The 23,910-nt window shown below is 42.3% G+C and overlaps 1 protein-coding gene across 1 annotated transcript; it reads right to left on the bottom strand.

The window, feature by feature from the left end:
• Nucleotides 1–391: 391 nt before the first annotated feature.
• LOC127577178 (M1-specific T cell receptor beta chain-like) lies at nucleotides 392–5,348 on the bottom strand. The gene is made up of 5 exons (XM_052028136.1): nucleotides 5,288–5,348; nucleotides 4,790–5,095; nucleotides 3,068–3,352; nucleotides 2,711–2,809; nucleotides 392–878 (listed from the first exon to the last, which is right to left on the bottom strand). Exons 1-4 carry the CDS (start codon nucleotides 5,340–5,342, stop codon nucleotides 2,724–2,726), a joined length of 732 nt encoding a protein of 243 aa, XP_051884096.1. The 5' UTR covers nucleotides 5,343–5,348; the 3' UTR covers nucleotides 392–878; nucleotides 2,711–2,723.
• Between the last annotated feature and the right edge of the window lie 18,562 nt (nucleotides 5,349–23,910).

Below are 23,910 nucleotides of genomic sequence, written 5' to 3' on the forward strand. Positions count from 1 at the left end.
TGTTATTGAGTTATTGTCGATAATCTGGTAGCTAAAGACCATGTTTTTAGCGATTATGGATTTCAACAACTTGACCTGACTTTTGAATCTAGGTGTGTCCCTGGAATGTTTTCTGAATATGTGGTTAAGATAACCTAAACAATATGTTTGCAGTACTGGGACCAGGGATGCAGCTTGAATTTACCAGCTCCAGTACAGCACTTGTCAATTATTCAAGGGCAGCGCGTGTGTATTGTAGTTTGTTTGCCTCCATTTCCTTTTCTAGTTCGTGTTATCGTTGGTGCAATTCGTAGCAAATGATAAAAATCAAGGTTTGGATGCATTTGAAAGAGTACAACTTTTAATTTTGTGAAAAAAAATTCATTAAAAGCTTGAATTAATTGGCGTTTTGTTGGCACAATTAGGAGACAAGTTATCACCAGCTGACGCTGCGATATTTTTTGATAAGATGTCGCCAGCGATATCGTTCATATTTGAAAACCGACGTAAAGGGACATGAACAGATTTTTACTTTCCTCCATGTGTTAACTGACAATTTTGTCCCTGTTTTCAACATTGAAAGCATTGATTACTCATTGATCGATGGCCACCTCCGTCTGAGCAGAGGCTCAAGGAAGATGTAAGAGACATTTCAAATCCCACAGTTGTCTCTCCTAACCCTGGCTACAATTATTTGAAATTGACAATATCTTGGGTCTGTACTTATTCATAGACCACTTAACAGAACCTTGCTTCCATTCTTATCTTCTTGTCTTCTTTAAAACATGCACATTTGCAGACACTGCAAGTTCGTCTTTCTGGATAAATGGTGATGTGTTGTTGGAGCTGGGAAGCCTCAGAGCAGTATAAGTCACTTTGGAAACTGCACGGCTTTTAGGCTGTGAAAGTAATTCATTTCGGCCATTAGTCCATCATCCAGTGATTGCAGAGACAATCGATTTTGAAATAAAATTGTGACATTCTCATCGATTATCTGCGACAGATTGCAACCATACTTTTGTCATTTTTAAAATAAATGTTCTTTCCCTGATTTCACATTCATACTGAAATTCTGTGCTAAGATCCATTCCTGCCCCACAGAACAATGTTAGTTTTCTTGTTGACCTCCAACCTTTTAAATGAACATTAATGTAATTGATTTAAAGGAGCAAATAAATAATAAGGTCAAAGTAGCACTTATGCACTAAGTGTTGATAATGCTAATATTGCAAACTATCAATTTAAGGATCGCCGACGGTCAATTTGACCTGCTGCGTTCATGGTTAAGTTGCAGATTGAACTTGTCTTGACAATTGTCAGAAAATGCACTGATCGCTGGGGAATAGAGTTGGATCATAAACCGACACCCCAGACTTGGTACTATGAAAGGTGGATCTTTGTTTCCTGGGACTCAGTATCTTCCTGCTTTGGCATAAATTCGGTCTTTATGTGAATAACCTGAACGCGGGGTTCTATCAGTTCTTTCGTGGCATTATCTGGCTTTTTAAAAATTGTTTGTGGCGCTGTTTATGGATGCTGGGTAGAATGATGTTTTCCCAGTTCCTTTCCTTATGTGCTTTTTAATTTGGAAGTTATTTTTTGTGGAATCACTATCAAAACTATACACCGAAATTAAGTGAAAGATAATATCGACTTCGCAAAAGGGCCAGACAGGTTAAAAGCAGCGTGCAATCTGCTTTACTATCCGGTGACGTGGATTCGCAATCTTTGCAATTAATGAAACGTCCAAAAATATCGAAGGATTTACACTGTCGCACTAGATTTAAATGCGTGTGAAATTATCTTTTTGTTATCAGAAAGTCAATTATTTAAAAATTGTATATTTTCGACAATCAGCGAATAACTGCAAAAGTACCCACATTAATGTCAACGCTCCACATTCCTGCACACTCGCAGAATGCTTATGAGACAGTTGCATTCCTGAATGAATGTTCAATGCAGTTTCAAGAGGAACGTAAAATTGCCATTGTAGATATTATGAAAATAAACAGTAAATGCAGTTAGATTGGGTTCTTTCTGTGCTCCAGCGTTCTAAGATTCTAAAGAATTAACACGATATTTCCTTTGCTGAATGTGGTACTTCTGCTACTGGTCCACTCTTCTTAGAAATCTGAGAAACCGTTTGACCACACCAGATTTGTTTTATTCTCACTTCCTAACAAACAATTAATGCATTCTGAAAGGAACATGGAGAAGAACTCATATGCCAACGAGATGAACATTATATTATGATGTAAATCGATTTTATTGCCCAAGGTAAGGACTCCCGAAGGTAGAGCCTGGGGGTGTGCAGCAGTACCCTTTGTTGGAATGCTGTGTTTTGTGCATTATCTTCTCGTCCCCTTTCAAGATGTGAAACCCAATGTATTTGATCTTGATTTTAAATAAAACTGTAAAATGGTAAATGACACAGCCGTCATGTTATATCTCAAAATTAAAACTGGGGTGTTCATCAGGACGGCAATTAGCAATCACCTGCTTGGAGCCAACACAGAAAGTCGAAATCTACACAGAATTGTTTATGCTTCAAAATATGGACCTACAACTATAATATCTGGTTGCAGATCATGAGCAATAACAGATGGTTGTAAATATATATATATAGTTGTTGAATGAACTATTCGCACGAGGAGTCAACCACATGATGTAGTGAAGGCCCGTTTCGTTCTCAATGTTTAATTTTCGCAGTGAAAATACGTAAGGTTCTTACCATGTTGCACCTTTCATCTGAGCCTTATCAAAATTATCGTGAAAACTAAAATTGCCAATCCGCCAACAGCGCATCCGATAATCAAGTTTTCATCAGGGCCTTATGGATCAAGAGAGAAAAATGAAAATGTGAAGCCCATAACATACAGAAATATATACACATGCATGAATTTGGAGACAACACAGAGCTCTGCAATGGGTATATTCGCTATTGAGTATCTTGTACATTGCTCTTTCATTATGAAGAAATATGGTTCATATTTTCCCCTTCCCCTCATGTTTTAACAGCTATCGATTTACATCCTAATCTAGTTAGACCTGTACAAATGTTCCCAGCTGTAAATACTTCCAGACTTACCTTTTTTGATGACGTAACTAATCGCCGCTGGCACCGTGAGAGAGGTATGTGATACCAAACAGGTGTAAACAGCAGGTTGCGTTTCTTCCAAAAAACTGGAAGCCTCATAGTACCCTTCCACGCTTCTGTTTTCCACAGTAACTATTCCGGTCAGAATTTCCTCATTATTTCTTCGCCAGGAGATTTCTAATTTCTCCGGATAAAAGGCAGCCGTTTTACACACTAGTTTCCGAGAATGCGGTGAGACTCTTTCAATGGGAATGATTTTCAAGGGAGTTGGGGAAGCTTTAACAGAAGAAAAATACATTAGATATTTTCGTTTCCATCCAGTGAACGTTTTCTCGCGTGTCTCGCCAGAGAATGATGTCACACTGCTATTATGATGAGTTATCCGCACTGTCGTTTTAAACGTTTCAGCTGATCCTCATTTTGTAAACTGTTTTATGGTCTGCGGGAAACTAACAGAACTAATTCAAGCAATACAAAGAGTGCGAATCTAAGAGCTGGTGGCATGCGAGGAATACGTCTCTGGTCTGTGGAAATGTCAGATTTAGTGCACGATCTAAGTTGGCATTGGACATCTGTGCTTACTTCAAGAATAAACATTTTGGACATTTTATTAATTTCAAGGATAAGGGTGTGTGCACAATCCAAGTTGTCACAGTTTTATACAGTGAAGGGGTATGGTGCGGTATGGTTGGAAGTCGTGTCCTCACAATTGTTTAGGCAGCATTTTAGTGCCTGGGATGAAATTTTCAGTTGGTGAAAATTTCACCAGCAAAGATTTCTCCCGAACGTGAACTAAGCGATGATTATTTGCCATGGATTGGAAGTGTTATTATACTGGTAAGTGAGTATCGCTGTATGGAGCATCGCACCCATTGAGATGGAGGAACTCAAATGGAAAATCAGAACTCCGTGCATTTCGTCTATTCTACCATCCTTTCGACTTTTCTCAGTACATTCGGTCAGTAACGCAACTTGTCCTGCTGAAATCGACAGGTTTACACTGATGTCAGTGGAGAATCACAAACGCGGAAAAGAACAACCTCTGTTTCTCTCTCAACAGATACAACATATATCTGTCGTAGTTTGAACATTTGCGAAAGTATTGGATTCAGCGCGTCCTAAAATACGTATGGCGTTATATATTTTACTTCTGAATGTTTAATAAAGCTATCTTGCTGAAGAGAAGCAGTTGCCTTTTAATGCTGCATAATGCACCCGAACTAGGCAGGAGGTTGCACCCATTGTCCTTCATCGGTGATATGGAATCTGGCTTGAGGTTCTTACTGTCTATTTTGTTTCATTATATTTCCTGGAAAATAATTCTAACAACATTTCAAGATGACTACTTTAGATTTAAGACACCTTCGAATATCACGAGTATAATCCTGGGCAGTAGCGCAAAATTGTGTAATGCGAATCGAAAGGTCCACGCCGACTTGAATTTAAAAAAACAGTCCGGAGAAGCATGAAAACACAAAAAGAGCAAACTGCTTCTCTCTGTATAGATGCGGCACGACCTGTTGAATACTCCCAGTATTGTTTGTTTTACCTGGAATTCCAGTCTCTGTAGTTGTTAGTTTTCAAGGTAAAAGATGAACTGAATGCCACCGGACCCTTGTTGGGTAACAATATTTTCATTTTATCTCAATCAGTGAGCTTTACTTACATGATATAGGACTGAAAATCTGGATTTCACGGTACGAGGACACTTACCGAACACAGTTAGCTGCGTGCCGCTTCCATTACCGATATAATGTTGCTGTAGCTTCACTTGACAGTAATAGATCCCGGAGTCTGCGCCAGTCACATTGAGCAGAGTAAATGCACCCCTGCCTTTGTTTACATTAAATTGTTTTCTGCTGTCTGGTTCTATAAATGTCTTCTCGCCCTCTCTCCACCAATAAACATCAGGAATATCTTGAAATAACGGATAGCTGCAGAACATGGAAAGATTTCCACCTCGGCGCACGTGCAAATTTGCAGGGAATTGGTCCACATTGCTTGAGGTTACTGCGGCAGCTGCCAAAAAATAAGCAAGAACAGAGAAAATAGTTGCACGTGACGGACAAGGACAAAAAGTGACACAGAAGACAGAAATAAAATTAAGGGCTAACGAGAGCGGCATTGAATATGTATTACTATTAAATTTGCAGTACACGATCAAGGTAGAATATTCTAAAATAGGATTTGGTATTCAGGAACTAAGCCTACCTTGCCAAACTATGCCAAAAAGCGCCATGTGCCGAATTGTAATATCCACACACATATTACAAAAAAGTTGACCACTGCAAATTAGAGTCGGAGGTAAGTCGAATAAATAAAAGTTCATGAGTAAGTGTATAAAACATACGATGACCACAAAGGATATCACATGATAGTGTAATGGATTTTGAGTATAGCTCTGCTTAGGCGGAGTGCCGTGTCAGGGCTGGGTCTCCTCCCATCTCTTGGTGCTTTCTTTCAGTCTGAGCTGCAATGCTCTTTCAGCAACTTCCGGGGTACCAGGTTCAAAAATCTACTTCACGCCATTTATTCGCTCTTTGCCTTCTTCTAGATTTTGAACATAACGATACGGGCCAGTGCCATGGTTCTGTCTCCAACACATCAGTGAAGGGACTTCTTCATACTGGAAGAGGTATAGTGAGGATAGACAAGTATCCCTTGCTGAGTACATAGATGATTGTGAGCTTCGAATTTCTCTCAGTTTCGTCCACTTCTGGGACGGCCAAATCAAGAGGGAATTGATTCAGTTTGCTCATTTTAATCACAAAGGAACAATAACATCAATCGGGAATTTAGTCTGAGGAGCCGATTTTCTTTCATTGACATCTGTAAACTAACTCCATAACAGTGGTATTGAAAATGTTCTTCTGTTTGTTTTAATTGTGTTTCTTAACATTATCGAACTGGTAGATTTTATTTATTAGCGTAATATGCATAACAATTCACAAATGAAATAAACGAATGCCCGAAATATAGAAGAAAGATAGGAAATAAGTCATCACACTCGTGAGGTTCTGTACTGAAAAAAAAGTGGATTAACCAGTTATTGCCTCCTTTATGCTCGCAGACTGATGAAGTCAATTAAACTGGTTTGAACCTGTCTTACTTTCTGTCGGACGTAGTGTTATTGTGATACAACTAACACTGCGATAAACTCTATGATTTTGGATTCTGAACGCACATTAAAACGTACAGAAACAAGGCATACAGTAATACGGATACTATTTCAGTCCTTTGTCTGTAATCTAATTGTCCGTTGTTTATCATCTGGACGTTATAAGTACTCCTCATTACGAAGGAATAATTGTTAGAGTTACGTATTTTTATATTGTGGATATTTTTTCATTTTTTTATGAATTAATCGAGCAGTTTTTATCAAGGGATATTAAATAACAATGTGTCATTAAAAGGTTATAGGCCTGCTCCTGCCTCGTCAATGTGACCTGTACAAACTAAGAACGAGGAGCAGAAAAAAGAACAGTCTGTGATGACAATACTTTCCAGGTTATGGAATATTGACTTTAATGAAGATAGAGCAGAAAATTATTTTTTTTAAGTTTAATGTTGATGCTAACACAAAGCTGCAAGTATCAATGCGAGCAGTTCTCTGCTTTGGGGCTTGGGGTGTGCTGCCACAGTGACTATGTTTCTGTGAAACAGAGTGTTGTGATTGCTAACCCCATTTCAATTACTTCAATACAGGCTGATATGCCAATGAAGTAAAGAGGAGTAGTTGATCATTGAAATGTTTGTTAAAAATCTTCTTTGGTTGCGGAAAAATAATATTGAGATGAATTGATGAACGGTACGCTCAAACGAATGAGACTTGGCTGAACACAAAACATTACACGCTTTGTAAATGACAACACTGAGTATTGTTCAAGACCAATCCAATTGACAGTAAAATGGAGACAAGAGACTGCAGATGCTGGAATCTGGAACAACAGACAAAGCGTTGGAGGAACTCAGCGCGTCAGGTAGCATCTATGGAGGGAAATGGACAGTCAAGTTTCAGGTCGAGACCCTTCATTGGATTTCATCTAGTCCGGACGAGGGCTCTCGACCCAAAACGTCGAATGTCCATTTCGCTCTGTAAATGCTGTCTGGCCCACTGAGTTCTTCCAGTTGGCAGTAAACACGCCAGGAAATTAGAAGGTTGGAAATGTCGGAATTAATCCTTTTAGTCTTCAATCCTGGCCTTCTGCATTCGCATTTATAAATATTGGAAAGTTTGAAAAGATTTTAAGGGGTTTTTAATTTTTGATATTTAAATTACAGTTTATACATGGATATTTTAATCTTTGGATATTTTAAATGCTTTTCGAAGAAATGTTTTGCCAATCTGGATCAGTCTAGGAATTGACTCAAATTACTTTTCTATTCTATATGTGCGGGTATTTTGTCCACCCCTCTTGATATCATCTGTCACGAACCAGCAACAAAAGAAACACACTGAGCATGATTCAGTGTTAAAAACTATTTTATTAATCACTACTTATGATAATACGTAAAATAAAAGTAAAAATGTTAGTATGTTAGAATTCAAAAATGTTAAACCTTGAACGTTAACCCCAAAATTAAACTCTTCGTGTGTGTGTGACAAAGTCCCAAACTCCAAGTTCCGGAATGGTTCTTAAAGTTTAGTTCCGCAAGCCATAAGGTGAAACATGAGCAAGGGCTTCTTCAACAATCACCGTTGTCTGAAGATAAGACATAGACGTAGAGAAACATAGAGAGAGTAAATACGAAATCCAAATGTTCCACGATGGAACCCAAACGACACTTCAATGTTTACTCGGTAGTGACTCCCTCACCCCGAAAAGCATCCGAATCGTGGTGGTCCACACACAAATACCTGTTTCCTTCTACAGGTCAGCAACAAAGTGAACTCCACCAGATTACTTCCAACTTCCATACATGGATTTCAGTGGCAGACACAGTTATAGTTTCTCATCCATCGATAGAGAAAACTAGCAGGCTGGTGTCTCTCTCCCTTCTCTCTCCCTCTCTCCCCCTCTTCTGACTTCTTCAACAACGTCATTACGTCTTTTATCATCTATCGACGTAAGCACGCCCCACACACACAAACACACACACTGTCTATCTTAAAGGGACATTCACTAAGTCCTTTACACATCTTATAATATTAAGCTCTTACTATGTACATGGCCTCATCACAGAAGCATTTCCAAATGTTCCTATGAGCTCTAATTTGGAGAATTGCTGCAGATAATTTTGTTTTGCTCTCTTACCAACGTCACTAGCGAGCTCTGTCGGGTTGCCACTGACTACATAATCAACGCCAGTGTTTACTATAAACAATGCAGAATATATTGTAAGTAAGCAGTGGGTTTGGCAGGTTCTTCGGAGAGAGAAATAGGTCGAGAAGCTTTCAGCATGTCATAATCCCGAAAAATTAAACCTGATTTTGTTCTCCACAGATGCTCCCTGACTTACTGAGCATTTTAAGTCTTCAGCATCGACAGTATTTGCTTCCATCCACCTTCAACCCATCCACACCAACCACCGCCTCCACCATCTTCGCCCCACCGCTACCACTTCGCTGCCTTGTGTCCTTTCGCATGTCATTTATAAACACAGTGAAACGTCTTGGTCCCAGAAGAAACTCCAAAGGGTCACCAATTAGCACATCTCTGCAACATGAGTACATGTTCATTAATCCCATCTCTTGAGTCTTAACGTTTTAACTATTTCCACATTCAATCCAACAAATTACTTGCAGTTCTCATTTTGTTAATAGACTCCTATCTGGAACCTTTTCGATACTTTTCTTTCAATTCTGTATTAAATAAATGCACTATGGTAAAATGCTTGTGTCCACAAAGTTCAATTATAGCTTTTTGTTTTAACTGAGATGGCAACGTTTCCTTCAGTTCTTGAAGCAAAAACTCCTGTCCTCGCTTCAGATCTCTGTTCTTGTGATAAAAGTGTGACAACACCCAAAAACACACTTAATTCACAATTAAGTATCCTGAGACCTATAACGGCCAGGAAAATATATACATATAAAAACAGTATTTGTGGCGCATTTTACGAGTTTTTCTTCCATTCACACAAGGTAATTTGTCCTTTTAAGTGTATTATCTTAGCCTTAAATGGCAGCACTCAAATTCCGAAAGGTAGCATCATTTTCTGTTTTAGATGAAAATAATCGACATTTTTTCCAACTAGGCCTTTTCATGACACATTAGATTGGCGGGATAAAAGAAAATATATCATCTGACATCGATTTTATGCTGTCTAGTACAGCAAATCGCAATCAACCGGTGTTCCGAGAAAAATCCGAATATTTAAAACTGGCATTTAACTGATATCAAGATGACGGATTCGCATTTGTGTTTTCAATGACAGTCCGTGAATACACGAAACACACATTTTTCAGAAATACATTCTTTAAATTAACTTTTTTTACCTTTCACTTAAGCTTCAAATGCGGTAACTTGAGCATCTGCAACCTACTTGCTTGAGGATGGTGAAACATCTAACCACCGGGAGTTTCCATGATGTCACCAGCAGACTCGTGGGTGCATTTCTATTCTCCCGCTGTGTGTCACCTCTTGTCAGCTCCATATGCAAAATACAATTGTGGTGGGTTATTAGCTTAAAGTCACTAGTTTAGTTAGGATTCATTTTTTCATTTCAAAGACAGAAAAGTTCGCACTAAAGGATTTGTAATCGCGTTTCACATACAGAAAGTTAAATAGGTGTCTCTTTAGATAGATGACGGACACCTCCATCACAATGGAACATTGTGCAAAACAAATAAACATGCAGCAATGTTGCACAATAGGTTCTACACTTGCGGCATAAACTTTCATTTGGATGGCGTTTTTAAATCATTACCACAACTCGATGGAGCACAGCAGGAAGCGTTTTAAACAAGTTCTGATTCTGAGCCACTATAGATAATGTGACACGTGAGTTAACGGTTGAGCACAAGAAAGTGGTATACCAGAAGGAGTTCAAATAAGACGAGAAGCAAGAAGTTTTGTGGAGGAAATTCCAGAGTTAAAGTTCGACATGATCCACAGTGGGAAAGGGATGATAATTAGGGGTACACGGGAGATCATTTGAGGTGCACGATGAGTTGTAGGCCTGATAAATGAGATAATATCTGGAGGAGCGAGAGCATAGAGCGATTTGAAAGCATAGATGACAAAAAAAACTTCGGGGTTTTGCCGCACTCAGTGTCAAAGTAGGCCAGTGAGCGCATAGATTGCAGGTAAAACGGGACGTCTTGCGACTCATTCACATCTCATAACCACTCACATAGTCATATAGACAAACACACAGAATTAGTCTCACACATCGGCACGCATATATCGGCCTGCAGAAATGTAATTGCGCTCACGAGTGCACACAGAAACACAAGCACAGACACACAGGAAATACAGTGGAGTATAAGAACCGACCTCGCCGTTTGCTTTGTTCTGCACCTACTGGTACTGCAATGCCCTGTTTGGAACGGTTCAATCCGATTCCCTCCCGCCACGACATCCGTGAGACTCAAAGAAAAATCATCTCACGTTCCTTGTGACGGTGACGCCACATTTTCTAAATTATAAAGAATCTCGACTTGCATTTCTGTGACATAGCCTATCTCCACATCTGGATTTCTGTAACAGCACTATCTTCACTGATAGCTGCCCACGCCGTTAATCCTCATCTTCCATTAAGTTACGTTCATTCAAAACTGTGTGGTCTACCACATGGCATTTCATGCTGACCTCTGGTCCCAGTGCTCAGGACCTGAATTATTTAAGGTGCTCACGCTCTTCAAATTTACAATCGCCAGCTCATATAAATGTCTTCATTCCTTTTTTATTTCTTTTCTTCAGTAATACCGCTAGTCAGGCCCTCTTCCGTCTCCTCATCTCTCACAATGTCGAAAGATGTTTCAGGTGTTTCCTGTCATGAAAACGTGCATGAATCCATTCTACCTAATTAATGCCAACCCGCTCACTCCTAATAATCTCCAATAAAAATGATGGTCGGCAGAAAATGTAATCATCTACTTTTGGGATTGAAAGGCAATACCATTTTTGTGTTCGCCACCATCAATATTCTGGGGGGTCGCCATTGACCAAAAAATCAGTTGGAACAGATGCATAAATACCATGGCTGCTAGAGCAGGTGAGAAGCCGGCTATCCTGCGCCGAGTGATCAGGGACCGTTCATTCGAATATTCGGCTTTCGAATAGAAGTGACCCGCAGTCTTCCTGCTCACCGTTAAATTTTATTCCTCGCGATGACGTAGGGAGATGCACAGTGTCTATCTGATCATTATGGACAATCCATTTAAGCCGTTGCTTGAACACCGCTCCAAAGCTTATGTGAGTTTATTATCGTGGGTCATGTTTCCCCAAACATGGGTGTATCCCATCTGCACAAGCTCTTCAACAACCAGGTTTGTGACAGGTAGCTTTCCATACCTACCTTCCGTAAATTAAGTGTTCTCATTCAAATCGCACGTTTGCATGATGACAGATTGCACGGCTATTTATCATGCCCTGCATGCATTTTTTAATCAAACTCCAGTTCTTTAAGTGTTCCTTCTGATCTGACCTGAGAGACTACAATTTTTGTAGCTGCAATTTTGGTAGCGGCCACAGAGGGCTATCAAGGCCAAGTCATTGGGTGGATTTAAGGCTGAGATTGATAGTTTTTTGCTTAGTATAGCAGTTAAAAGTTATGGGGAGAAGGCGGGAGAATGGGGTTTTAAAAAATTAACCACCATTGAACTGCGGAGCAGACTCCATGGGCCGAATAACCTAATTCTGCTCCTATATCTCATGGTCATATGGCCACTGAAGAAGTCTTGAAAGGTTACTGGACTAATTAATCCATTTTATAAAAAGTGGTGTAAAAATCATAGAAAGGCGTGAATTGTTTGTCGAATCACGTTGCCAGATTCCATATCTTTATTTTTTTGCAGATTTCTCAAAATGAAATGTGACAAAATGAATCCATTTTTCACGTTTGAGCATTGTTTTCCGTAAAGGTAATATAAACATGTTTCTAAAGTAATCAAACTCGAAACTATTCAAACACAGCTAATAAATGGAGTTTGAATACAAGGTGGTGGCGTATTTATTTTTTATCCAATCATGTCATAACAGAAAGAGATAGATGCCTTTTGTCTGCATTGCTCAATAGGGTAAAGCCGTCATAACCCCACTTCTGAATGTATAACCTTTATAAAATTATCCAGAGCCATGTAGTGGAGGAACTGTCTGATAGCGCGAATTACAGTCATTTTCATATCATTGTAATTGAATTCAGGTCATTGAATGGGAATTGTGCATCTCCCTCCTACATAAGCTTCGCGTAGAGCAAAGACGGTGAGAAGGGGCTATAATGGTTTGTTTTAAGAAGGTATAAACACGGTGTTTCCTATTGTGGAAGAATCTAGAAACAGGAGTCACAGCTTACTTATAAGGCGTTGTCCTTTTAAGAGAGAACTTCGGCAAAATTATTTCTCAGGGATTTTTGAATATTTGAAACTCTCTTATTCAATAGGTGCTGGAAGCAGGGTCTGTCAATTTTTTAAGGCATAAGGCAGTGAAATTCTGGATAAGGAATGGCGAGGGGCAGTACCGACGTCGGAGGGAATGCGTATCTAATGTTACAGTCAGATCGCCTTTGATGTTATTGAATGGTGGCCAGAACGAGAAGGGCCGAATGGCCGTTCCCTGCTCCTGATAGTTATGTTTTATTTACGGTTGTTCCACCGACGCTAAAGCAGTGGCACCGATTTGGCGTAGTTCTGTCTTGTCAGCTAGTAGTTTTATTTAGTTATCGAGCCATACGGTAGGGAAACAGGCCGTTCGGCCCACCTAATTTACCATGACCACCAAGCATACATTCACACTAATCCTATTTGATTGTCCCCACATTGCCATTAACTCTTCCCAGATTCTACCATTCACCTATCCACGGGCAACTGTGTAGTTTAAGAGTAATCTACCAATCACCGCCATTCCTCCCCCCCACCCCATCCTTGTAGGAAAGAGGAGCGGCCGTAGGAAACCCACACTGTCAGAAAAAGAACGTGCAAAATCCATACAGACAAGAGCAGAAATGCTGCAGAGCAGAGCAATCCATACAGAATGAAGCGGAGTCGCTGGAGCTATGAGGCAGCAGCATTATTAACTGTGCCACAGTGCCACCCGATGCCTCCAGCATCTCCCTCCAATACCCGAACCTATTGTACGGCAGTAGTAAATATCCATATTTTCCAGGCTCTGCTCATTCACACAGACCTATAAAAGTGCATTGCATCAATGCGTTCTACAGCTGACACCAATTCATGTAAACGATAGGCTAACAATAAAACAAACAATTTCTTCCAGAGCAACTGTTACCTGCTGATGAGCAGGTCCTTAAAAGTCAATATATTCTTAGCGGCAGGCACGGTAGTGTAGTGGTTTGCATAACGCTTTACAGCGCCAGCGACCCGGGTTCAATTCCGGCCACTGTCTGTAAGGAGTTTGTACGTTCTCCCCGTGTCTGCTTGGGTTTCCTCCGGGTGCTCCGGTTTCATCCCACATTCCAGAGACGTACAGGTTAGGAAGTTGTGGGCGTGCTATGTTGGCGCCGGAAGCGTGGTGACACTTGTGGGCTGACCCCTGAACACTCTACGCAAAAGATGTATTTCACTGTGTACTTCGATGTACATGTGACTAATAAAGATATCTTATCGATTATGGATATGCATCTTCGTGTTATCCTCGTATTGTTCAGGGCAGTCTGTGACAAGTTATTATGGAATGACGCATTTCTCACATGGTTTCCTGCCTGGGATTTCTTTCTCAACTTCTTAAAATGTTTAAAAAATTTTATTTAGCGCGTGGTAACAGGCCCTTCCGGCCCAAAGAGTCCGCGCCGCCCATTTGAAACCCATATTAACCTACCCGTACGTCTTTAGAATGTGGGAGGAAACCGGAGCACCCGGCGGAAACCCATGCAGACACGGGGAGAACGTACAAACTCCTTACAGACAGCAACGGGAATCGAACCTAGATCGCTGGCGCTGTAATAGCGTTGCGCTTTCGCTACGGTCAATGCAGGTGTAAATCACAGCAAATAATAGACGTCGAGCCATAGATGGACTTTAAAGGACAAATGATTTAAGTAAACAAAGCTATATTCTTATTTTTTATTTCAATTATTAGCATTCTCTTACAAGGCATTATTTATGAACAGATTATCACAGCAACGTATTGTGCTCGTTTGAAAGTTGTTGCAAAGAGCGAGAGCAGATTTTTCTTTTAATTTCCAGCTTCTATAAAATTGGAATCGCCATCCTTGCTGTCCGCATTGTAAACATCGGCTATTGATTAGGCCGGCTACCAATTTCTACCAGATTATCTCCTGAGGTGAAATTGATCATTTCATTTCCCAGGATCGCACAGGCGATACAGCTCATGAGTGCTTAAAATGGCTGCAATGAATGATAATGAATATTACTTTGAAACTACATTAATTTGTATTCCACAACAGCGAAACATATTTATAACCTTAACTTCTTACAATTCAAACATTTACATCTGCATTCGCTGTGAGTTTTTCTTTACGTTTATGTGCAGATTTTTCTTTTGGCGTTGGGAAGCTGCAGATCGCCAATTCCGTTAGTTATAGTCGAGAAAGTAATTAAATATCAGCCGTTAATCCATTACTCCTTCATTACCTAAAATAAAATTATAATGTATTCATTAATTATTCCCGTCAGTTTTAAAGAAGAATCATTTGATGTCTGACTGTCGCTGAAAAGCCCAGAATTTAGTATCCATTACTACTTCCCTTGAAAATGTGATGGTGAGCTATTTTATTTAACAACGTTAAACTCGTTAAAGAAAACGGCTCACTATCTCTAGTCTCCTTCCATAGATATTACCATGGTACTTCTCGGGAGGAGTTTCCAGGATTTAGCCTCATGGAGACACAAGAGACTGCAGATGCTGCACCTGAAACAACACACAAAGCGCTGGAAGAACTCAGCAGGTCAGGCAACATCTACAGAGGGAAATGGACAGTCGACGTTTCGGGTCGAGACACTTGATCTAACCTGAATGGTGGTGAACTACTTCGGAGTTGCTGGTGCTCCACTCATCCAGGCATATGGAGAGAACTTAATCACACTACGGTCTCGTTCCTTGTATAGGGCGGGGGTGTAATAGGGTGTCAGAAAGTGAGTCACTTGCCACAGGATATCTCACAGTTGACCTGCTCTTGTAGTCACTGTACTTATTAGGCTGATTCAGCTGAATTTTTGGTCAATTGGTGATCCCCGGAATATCGATTGCAGGAGGCTTAGCCATGGTAATACCATTGATTGTCAAGGGTAGCTAGTTAGCCTCTCTTGTTGGAAATGGTCATTACCTAGCGCTTGTACGGCATGAATGTAGCCAGCTCAATTAGAGCTTATATTAGTTCTCTTTATGCAATTTTCTTCTTTGATACACGCTGAAATTCAACGACAGAAACGATTCTTGGCTGATAAAACAAGTTTCCTTATTTAATTGCCAACAAAATTTGTCGTGAACGTTAATAGGTAAATACTAGCACGAAAGCACCGCTTTAGTTGGGAAACATTTAGAATGCTAATATTTCAAACCGTCCAGTCGAAATATTTGTGTCTGATCACTTTCTGCCAGTTTGACAGTTTGCAGATTTGCCCCCGCATGTGTAATTCTGCTCAGCCTCCGGATTGTTGTACTGTACTAAATCAGCTCACACTATATAAGTTAATGGATGGAAACTCTGTTTCTTTGTTTCCTCAGGCTCAGTGACCACGCACCTTAGCACACGTCTGCTATTATTTTACATAATTTGAACTGCACCTGGATTTACACTATTCTCTCTGTCCACTTTCTGTCGTCCCTGCTTTCGTGGTGCTGCTTATATGTACTCCAAAGGATCTATTTTCAGTTGCTTTAATAGCTATAGTACCGAGGTCTTGTGCTCCAGAACTTGCTGCGGCTTTAGGAACTTTGCTGTCGTGCATTTGCAACACAAGCATCCATCGGACAATGTGGAAAATGGTTCTGATGTGTTGTCTTCGAAAACCATGGCGAAGCCAATCGGCTAATTACTGCGATTCTGTCTACTTTCAATCATCAGGACAGGAGGTGTTATAAACAGTGTTATCAAGTGACACTTGCTCGCAAATAACTTCTCAACAATACTCAGCTTTGGTTTTCCCAGGAAAACTCTGCTCCACTGTTTGCTCGAAAAAAATGGGGCAATGGGCTGAATTACGCAGCTCAGGTGAGAATAACTACACTTTGCATCAAGTAGCTGATTTAAGATAGTACAGCAATTAATAGGTTAATTTTCAAAAAATGCAGACGCGTGGGCAATTTCAATCTTGGAAAACAGGTCAAACAAGTGGCCAATGATCAGGTACAAATACCTAATCTGGGTGCTTTGCAAAATTATTGTTCCAAACTACTCTTTACTCAACGCAGCATTTGACTAAGTGTGGTATGAACGAACCCTGGTAAAACTTAATTCAATGGACATCAAAGGGAAAAAAATCCGACGGTTGGGGTCAGATCTCTTTCGGGACAAAAATGATTGTTGCTCGAATTCACTGCCCCAGGACATATACCAGCTTCGGGACATCACTCTAGATGTTCTCCAGGGTAGTATCCTATGCCCAGCCATCTTCAGCTACTTCATCAACGAATGTCCCTCTATGATAAGTTCAGAACTGGGGATGTCAAATGGTTATTGTTAGATGATGTTTGATGGTTTTATTGAGTACAGGTAAGGACTACTGCATTTGGAACACCTCAGCAAATGCAGCAGTCCATTCCTGCACTCAGCAACACCTGGACAAGATTTAGGTATTGACTCTTAAGTGACATTCATATCACACAAAATGTCTCAAAATGATAACTACGATGACAGAGAGTGTAAGCCGTCCCCTTGAAATCCCATGGCACTCTATCGAAAAATCCACTAACATCAGTATCTGGAATCCAGAAATTCAGCTGACCTAGGTATCCCGTATACAATATCAGGATAAATTGCAGTGCCAAACTCACCTCCTGCCACCCTGAACCTTTTCTTTAAGTTACGAGGTACAAATCAAAACGTGATGGAGTACTTTCCAATTGTTTGGATGGGTGCAGCTGAAATATCTTAAAAGGAGTTCGGCACCATCCAGGGCAATGGAATTCTCTCGATCGGCAACCAATCAACTACAGTCATTCCTTCTAAAACATGTGCTCAGTGGGGAAGTGTGTATCATCTACAAAATGAACTGCAGTAGCTTGCCGAGGCTTTTCTGATTGCACTGACCAACACGTGACTTCTATTGAGAAGGAGAGAAATGGCATATAGAAGTCATACATGGGAACTCGATACCTGCAGATATCCTACAAGTTGTATACTATCTGGGTTAGGAAATATATCACCAATTCTTCGTTGAGACTGGATCTAAATTCTAGAAGTCCCTACCTAACAACGCTACGGAGGTGCCTTTGCTTAAGAGAATGCAGCAGTTCAAGAAGCCAGCTCACTACGACCTTCTCATAGCAATTAGTGTTGGGTAATAAGTAATGCCCTGCCAGTGATGTCTCCATAAGGAAAAATAATTTTAAAATATTGCTGTTTTTCTTTCTTGTTGGAAAAAGTGCACCTAATATTTCTGGCTGCGAGTAAAATACAGTTAGCTGCAAGAATAAAATGGAGCTTAATCTGAAATTCTAAACATACCGACTGATACAACTGGGACATAATAAAATTCGGACTGTCCGAAATGATTTTGCCCGGTATTTCATCCATGAGAAAGTGCGGTGTAAGCAGCAAATAGGAACACCCAAGAGCTCATTTTTTTTTACATGCAATTTAGAATCGGGTTAATTCTCAAGCAATAGTTGAAAACTCTCTCATGAATGTCATACATTTCTCAATTTACCGCACCTCTATTGGGAAGAGACACAATGGCATTTATGAAAGAGTCACAAATGGGAACTCGACCCCCCCCGCCCCTCCTCCCCCCCCCCCCCAAGCCCTCTCCAGGACGCATCTTACACCGTTCTATTCTTCAGGCAGCCCCGGTAACTGAAGTACCTGATAGCGTTCCAAAGATTATCATTTGCCCTCGCACCACTTGCAGGTACGGAATCCCATCCGTGGTTCTCAAACAGAAGCTGTGATCCCTGGCTACTCTCTTTCCTCATTTGCAAAGAAATAAGGAATTAATACCCACATTTTATAAGTCACTGCTCGGGCCTCAGTTAAACTCTAGCACCCCAAGAAAGGCAGAATGTCAAGCACTGGAAGAGCTTGTAAAGAAGATTTAGGAAATACCCCTGTTCTTAGGCAGTCTGAAGTAGCTTCAGACGTTCTTGTAGCAAATAGAACTAATTAAATATTTAACTTTTTTTTTGAGTTCTTTTGATTGAGTAAAAGAAGATAAAAATTTCCACTGGTGGATGTCTACTTTCCAAATGATATACATTCAATAAGATTGCCGGAAAAAGAACAGACGACAACTGAGAATATTTTAAACTTCTTCTGTATAACCTGGGGTCGAGGATGACATGCTATCATCCCAATTCTGAAGAACAGAAGATGCTTGTGCGTGAATTCTTTGAACACCCTGTGACCGTTGTACACTCGAGGAACATCACAGTCTTAACAGTGTGGGATCTTAGTTTAAGGGCAATCAGATCCTATACAAATGAAGACCAAGTTCTGCTGCGGACTTTTTTCTTGGTAGGAGGGCTAAACGGCACAAAGCTCAAATTTGTATTCATCAAAGCCCTATATAATCTCGCCAAGTATTTATCCGCCCTGAAAGGAAGTCCAACATACCATATGTCAATGTAGTTACCTGCTGTACTTTCTCTTCCACTCCTCACAGCGATTACTCTGCATACTTACATTTATTAGTTTCTCGCTAAGTATTTTTTATTCTTCCTACCAGAATGAATAACCGTATATGTCCCCAGATGATCGTCCATATGCCTCCTTCTAACACCTTTCCTTAATGCTTTTGATCTGGAATATATTTCTGAAAGTATTCTGTAATAAGATTCAAAAGATATTTCCAAATGTCTATATAACACATACTTAAACAGAAGTTGATACTGACGGGACAGCTTCTTTTCATATAACATTCTAAGATTCTGTGAAAATCAATTTTTTTTGCTAAATGTGTCACAATGTCGAGAAAAGAGCATGATCACAGAGAACCTAAATGCGGCGCACCGATATGAGACTGGCATCGGGGTGCTTCCATGGAATCGAAAGCAGGCGGTGACCAGAAGGAATCTTGCCTCGGGGCTCTGAGGTAGAGTCCCAACGTGGAAACAGAATATCCTCGGGGAAACAGCGAAACCAGGACTGCTCTAAAGTATACCCAAAGTTTGACCAATACTCTGGCAACTAGTGCCAGTGAAACCAGGATTCTTATGCTAGTCTCCTGATGGGGCTCAGGTGTGTGTTGTTATGCGATTAGTAGTGCATAGAATCCATGTGCTGCACAACGAGACACCATCAATGGAGCCAAATCGAGACCAGCATTCGGAGCCATGACAGTGCCCCCTCCTCTCCAACGGGAGCCTCCAGGTGACCCACCGAGCTTATCTGGATGGTTCTGATGGAATTACCAATTGAGGGAGGGGTCCAAAATGAAGGAGCGAGGAACCCAGGAACGTTCCTCCAGATTGTATCCCTCCCAATCGACCAAGTACTGCAGGCCCCTACCCCGGGGGCGTAAATCCAGTAAATGCCGGATGATGTACGCTGGGTGGTCGTCAACAATCCAGGAGGGCGGAGAGGGATTGGCTGGAGGGCGCAGTGGACTGCTAGCCACTGGCTTCACCTGAGACACGTGGAAATTGGGATGTATACTCAGAGTCGTAGGCAATTTGAGCCAGACTGTTGTGGGATTGACGATCCACTCAATTTCAAAAGGTCCCAAGAAGCGAGGAGCTAGTTTCTTGGGCTCATCCTTGAGGGGGATGTCCTTAGCCGAGAGTCAAACATTCTGCCCAGGCTGGTATACTGGTGCGGGAACCCACTGCCAATCGGCAAATCTCCGGTTGTGGTCAGCAGTATGGAGCAGAGCCGCTCATGTCTCCTCCCAGACTTTGTGGCAATGGCAGAGATGGTCCTGAACTGAGGGCACAGCGATGTCCCCTTCATGGATGGAGAAAAGAGGAGTTTGGTAACCGGGTGAGCATTTGAAGGGGGAGCTTCCAGTGGCGGTGCAGACCAGACAGTTGTGGGCATACTCAACCCAAGTGAGGTGGGTGCTCCATGTCGATGGGTCATTCACCGTTGTGCAGTGTAGTGCTGTTTCCAAATCTTGTTTCGCCCATTCCGTTTGGCCGTTCGTCTGTGGATGGAAACTGGACGATAGGCTTACGGACATTCTGAGAGCCTGACAAAAAGACCTCCATACTGCAGAGACAAACTGGGGACCACAGTTTGAGACAATTGTTACGGACTCAGTGGAAGTCCCTTTAAGATAGAGAGTGTGTGTGTATGTGTGGGGGGCGTGCTTACGTCAATAGAAGATAAAGGACGTAATGACGTTGTTGAAGAAGTCAGGAGAAGGAGAGAGAGAGAGAAGGGAGAGAGACACCAGCCTGCTTGTTTTCTCTATCGATGGATGAGAAACAGTAACTGTGTTTGCCACTGAAATCCATGTATGGAAGTTGGAAGTAATCCGGTGGAGTTCACTTTGTTGCTGACCTGTAGAAGGAAACAGGTATTTGTGTGTGGACGACCACGGTTCGGATGCTTTTCGGGGTGAGGAAATCACTACCGAGTAAACACTGGAGTGTCGTTTGGGTTCCATCGTGGAACATTTGGATTTCGTATGTACTCTCTCTATGTTTTTCTACATCTACATCTTATCTTCAGACAACGGTGATTGTTGAAGAAGCCCTTGCTCATGTTTCACCTTATGGCTTGCGGAACTGAACTTTAAGAACCATTCCGGAACTGGGAGTTTTGGACTTTGCCACACACACACACGACGAGTTTAGTCTTGGGGTTAACGTTCGAGGTTTAACATTTTTGAATTCTAACATACTAACATTTTTACTTTTATTTTACGTATTATCATAAGTAGTGATTAATAAAATAGTTTTTAACACTGAATCATGCTCAGTGTGTTTCTTTTGTTGCTGGTTCGTGACAAATTGTCTGCAGTGATTCTGTGGAGGTGGAAGAAGTGTTGGACGACCAGGTCGGCTGTCTCCCGAGCTGTAGGAAGTTTGGGAAGGGCCACAAAATACACTGCTTTGGAAAAGTGGCCCACTATGGTGAGGAGAGCAGTGTTTCCGTTAGAAGAGGGCAGTCCCGTGACAAATTCCAGGGTGATATGGGACCACAGATGGCTAGGTACGGGGAAGGGACGAAGAAGTCCAGCAGGTGGTCAGTTGGAGGCTTTTCCACAGGCGCAGACAAAACAGGCAGAAACAAAAGAATGGGTATCAACGTCCATGGAGGGCCACCAGAAGTGTTTCTTCAGGAGGAAAAGCGTCCTATCAATCCCCGGATAGCAGGCAAAACGAGAAGAACGTCCCCACTGCAGAACCTGAAACCGCACGGACTCTGGTACAAAAAGGCAGTTGGTTGGTTTGTTACCTGGGTCAGGTTGGGTTGTTGGGCATCCTTCACTACGGACTCGATCTCCCAGGTGAGGGCCGCCACCACACAGGATGGGGGAAGGATGGTCCGGGGCTTCCTGTTCTTGGACCCAGGACGATATGTTAACGTAAACTAGAACCTGCCAAAAAATAATGCCCACAGGGCTTTACGGGAATTCAGGCATTGAGCAGTTTGTATATATTCCAAGTTCTTCTGGTCTGTCCAAACGATAAATGATGCTCCGCTCCCTCTAGCCAGTGCCTCCACTCCTCTAACACAAGCGTGACTGCCAATAACTCCCGGTTCCCCACATTGTAATTACGTTCGGTGGGGGACAACTGGCGAGAAAAAAAACAGAGGAGCAGTCTCTGATCCAGACCTGAGCGTTGAGAGAGGACCGCTACCACCCCGGAGTCAGAGGCGTCGACCTCCACAACGAATTGGCTGGAGGGGTCTGGTTGGACCAGGATGGGGGAGGACGTGAAACATTTCTTCTGGTGCGTGAACACTGAGTCAGCTTCGGGGTTCCACAGGAAAGGGGTCTTAGGTGAAGTAAGTTGAATAAAGGGCACTGCCACCCGACTATAATCCGGAATGGAATGGCGATAGAAATTCACAAACCCCAGAAACCATTGCAGTTGCTTGCGAGTCGTGGGTCAAGGCCACTCTGCCACCACCCGGATCTTCTCGGGATTTGCCCTTATTCATCCACTCTCAATGATGTATCCTAAGAAGCTGACAGAGGGGACATGGAATTCACATTTCACAGCCTTGAAGTGCTTGTTTTCCCAAAGACTCTGGATGACCTGACGGACATGCTGGGTATGTTCTTGGAGACTGCTAGAGAAGATCAGGATGTCATCCAGATAGGACATCATTGACCAGAGCTTGAAAAACAGCAGGAGTATTGGTGAGGCCGAATGGCATTACTAGGTATTCGAAGTGGCCGAGAGGGGTATTAAATGCTATTTTCCACTTGTCTCCCTCCCTTATCCTGACCAGGTGGTCAGCGCTTCGTAGATCAAGTTTAGAGAATATGGTGGCCCCGTAAAGTAGTTCAAATGCGGAATTGATGAGAGGCAGTGGGTCCTTGTTTTTGACGGTTATGTTATTTAGACCCCAGTAGTCGATACACAGACGCAGTGAGCCGTCCCTCTTCCCCACAAAGAAGAACCCTGCACCTACCGGGGAGGATGAGAGGTGAATAATGCCTACCCAGAGACATTCATTTAGGTACTTCTCCATTGCTTCCCTCTCTGGTTAGGACAAGTTATATAGCCAACTGGTAGGTAGCGGAGCTCCAGGAAGAATGTGGATTGCGCAATCGTATGGCCAGTGTGGGGGCAGGGAAAGAACCCTTTGTTTTCTAAATACTTGCCCCAGGTCGTGATACTCCACTGGGACCCTGGATAAGTCTGGGGTTTTGGCGGCCGACAAACTAGAGGTAGCCTGTACCGGAGAAAGTGCCGACTGGAGACAAGTGGAATGGCAGAATGGACACCAACTGACTATCCTGCCCGTGGCCCAATCGAGGTGGAGATTGTGGCTGGCTCAACCAGGAGTACCCAAGGACCATCAATGTCTGTGGGGAGTTTATCAGGTGAAATTGGACCTGTTCCCGATGGTTTCCAGAGATCAGCAACGACAGTGGAGGTGTACGGTGTGTGATTCGGGTCAACAGTCTGCCATCTAGTGCCCGACCTTCTACAGGGGTACTCAGTGGCTCCCGAGGAATCCCGGCCAGGGAGGCTGTCTTCATCCAACAGATTTCCCTCGGCACCAGAGTCCACCAAGGCAGAAAGAGACAGGGACTGTTGGAGGTGTCTTATGGTAGTTGGGATCAGCAACCGGTCTGGGAGACATTAGGGAAAGTTGCCTGGCTCACCAGGACCCCTTCTCTACTGCTGAGCACTCTCCTCTTGGAGGAAGGGCACAAGTGGCAAGAAAATAGCCAGGCTGGCCACAATAGAGGCAACTCCCAGCTCTTAACCTCCGACGTCATTCGGAGGGAGAAAGGCGGTTCCGTCCCAGTTGCATTGGTTTTCTACGAGGTGGTGCAATCGGCTGGGTCAGGAGCACCTCTAGGGGCAGAAGGAGAAGGAGCAGAGGGGCTCGGGCCAGGAGAGGCTGGGAAGGTCACCCGTGGGGTGAATGGAGGTGTTGGATGAACTGTCCTCTCTCTGCCGTTCCCG

Source organism: Pristis pectinata, chromosome 13 (genome assembly GCF_009764475.1).
Source record: "Pristis pectinata isolate sPriPec2 chromosome 13, sPriPec2.1.pri, whole genome shotgun sequence".
Taxonomy (NCBI): Eukaryota; Metazoa; Chordata; class Chondrichthyes; order Rhinopristiformes; family Pristidae; genus Pristis; species Pristis pectinata.

Excerpts from the sequence above, each read along its gene's own strand:
- LOC127577178 (XM_052028136.1), bottom strand. The coding sequence starts at position 5,342 with ATGTGTGTGGATATTACAATTCGGCACATGGCGCTTTTTGGCATAGTT. Across the intron at positions 3,353-4,789 it reads CACGCAGCTAACTGTGTTCG|CTTCCCCAACTCCCTTGAAA; the intron begins GTAAGTGTCCTC and ends CTTCTGTTAAAG. Across the intron at positions 2,810-3,067 it reads TAGTTACGTCATCAAAAAAG|GCCCTGATGAAAACTTGATT; the intron begins GTAAGTCTGGAA and ends TTGATCCATAAG.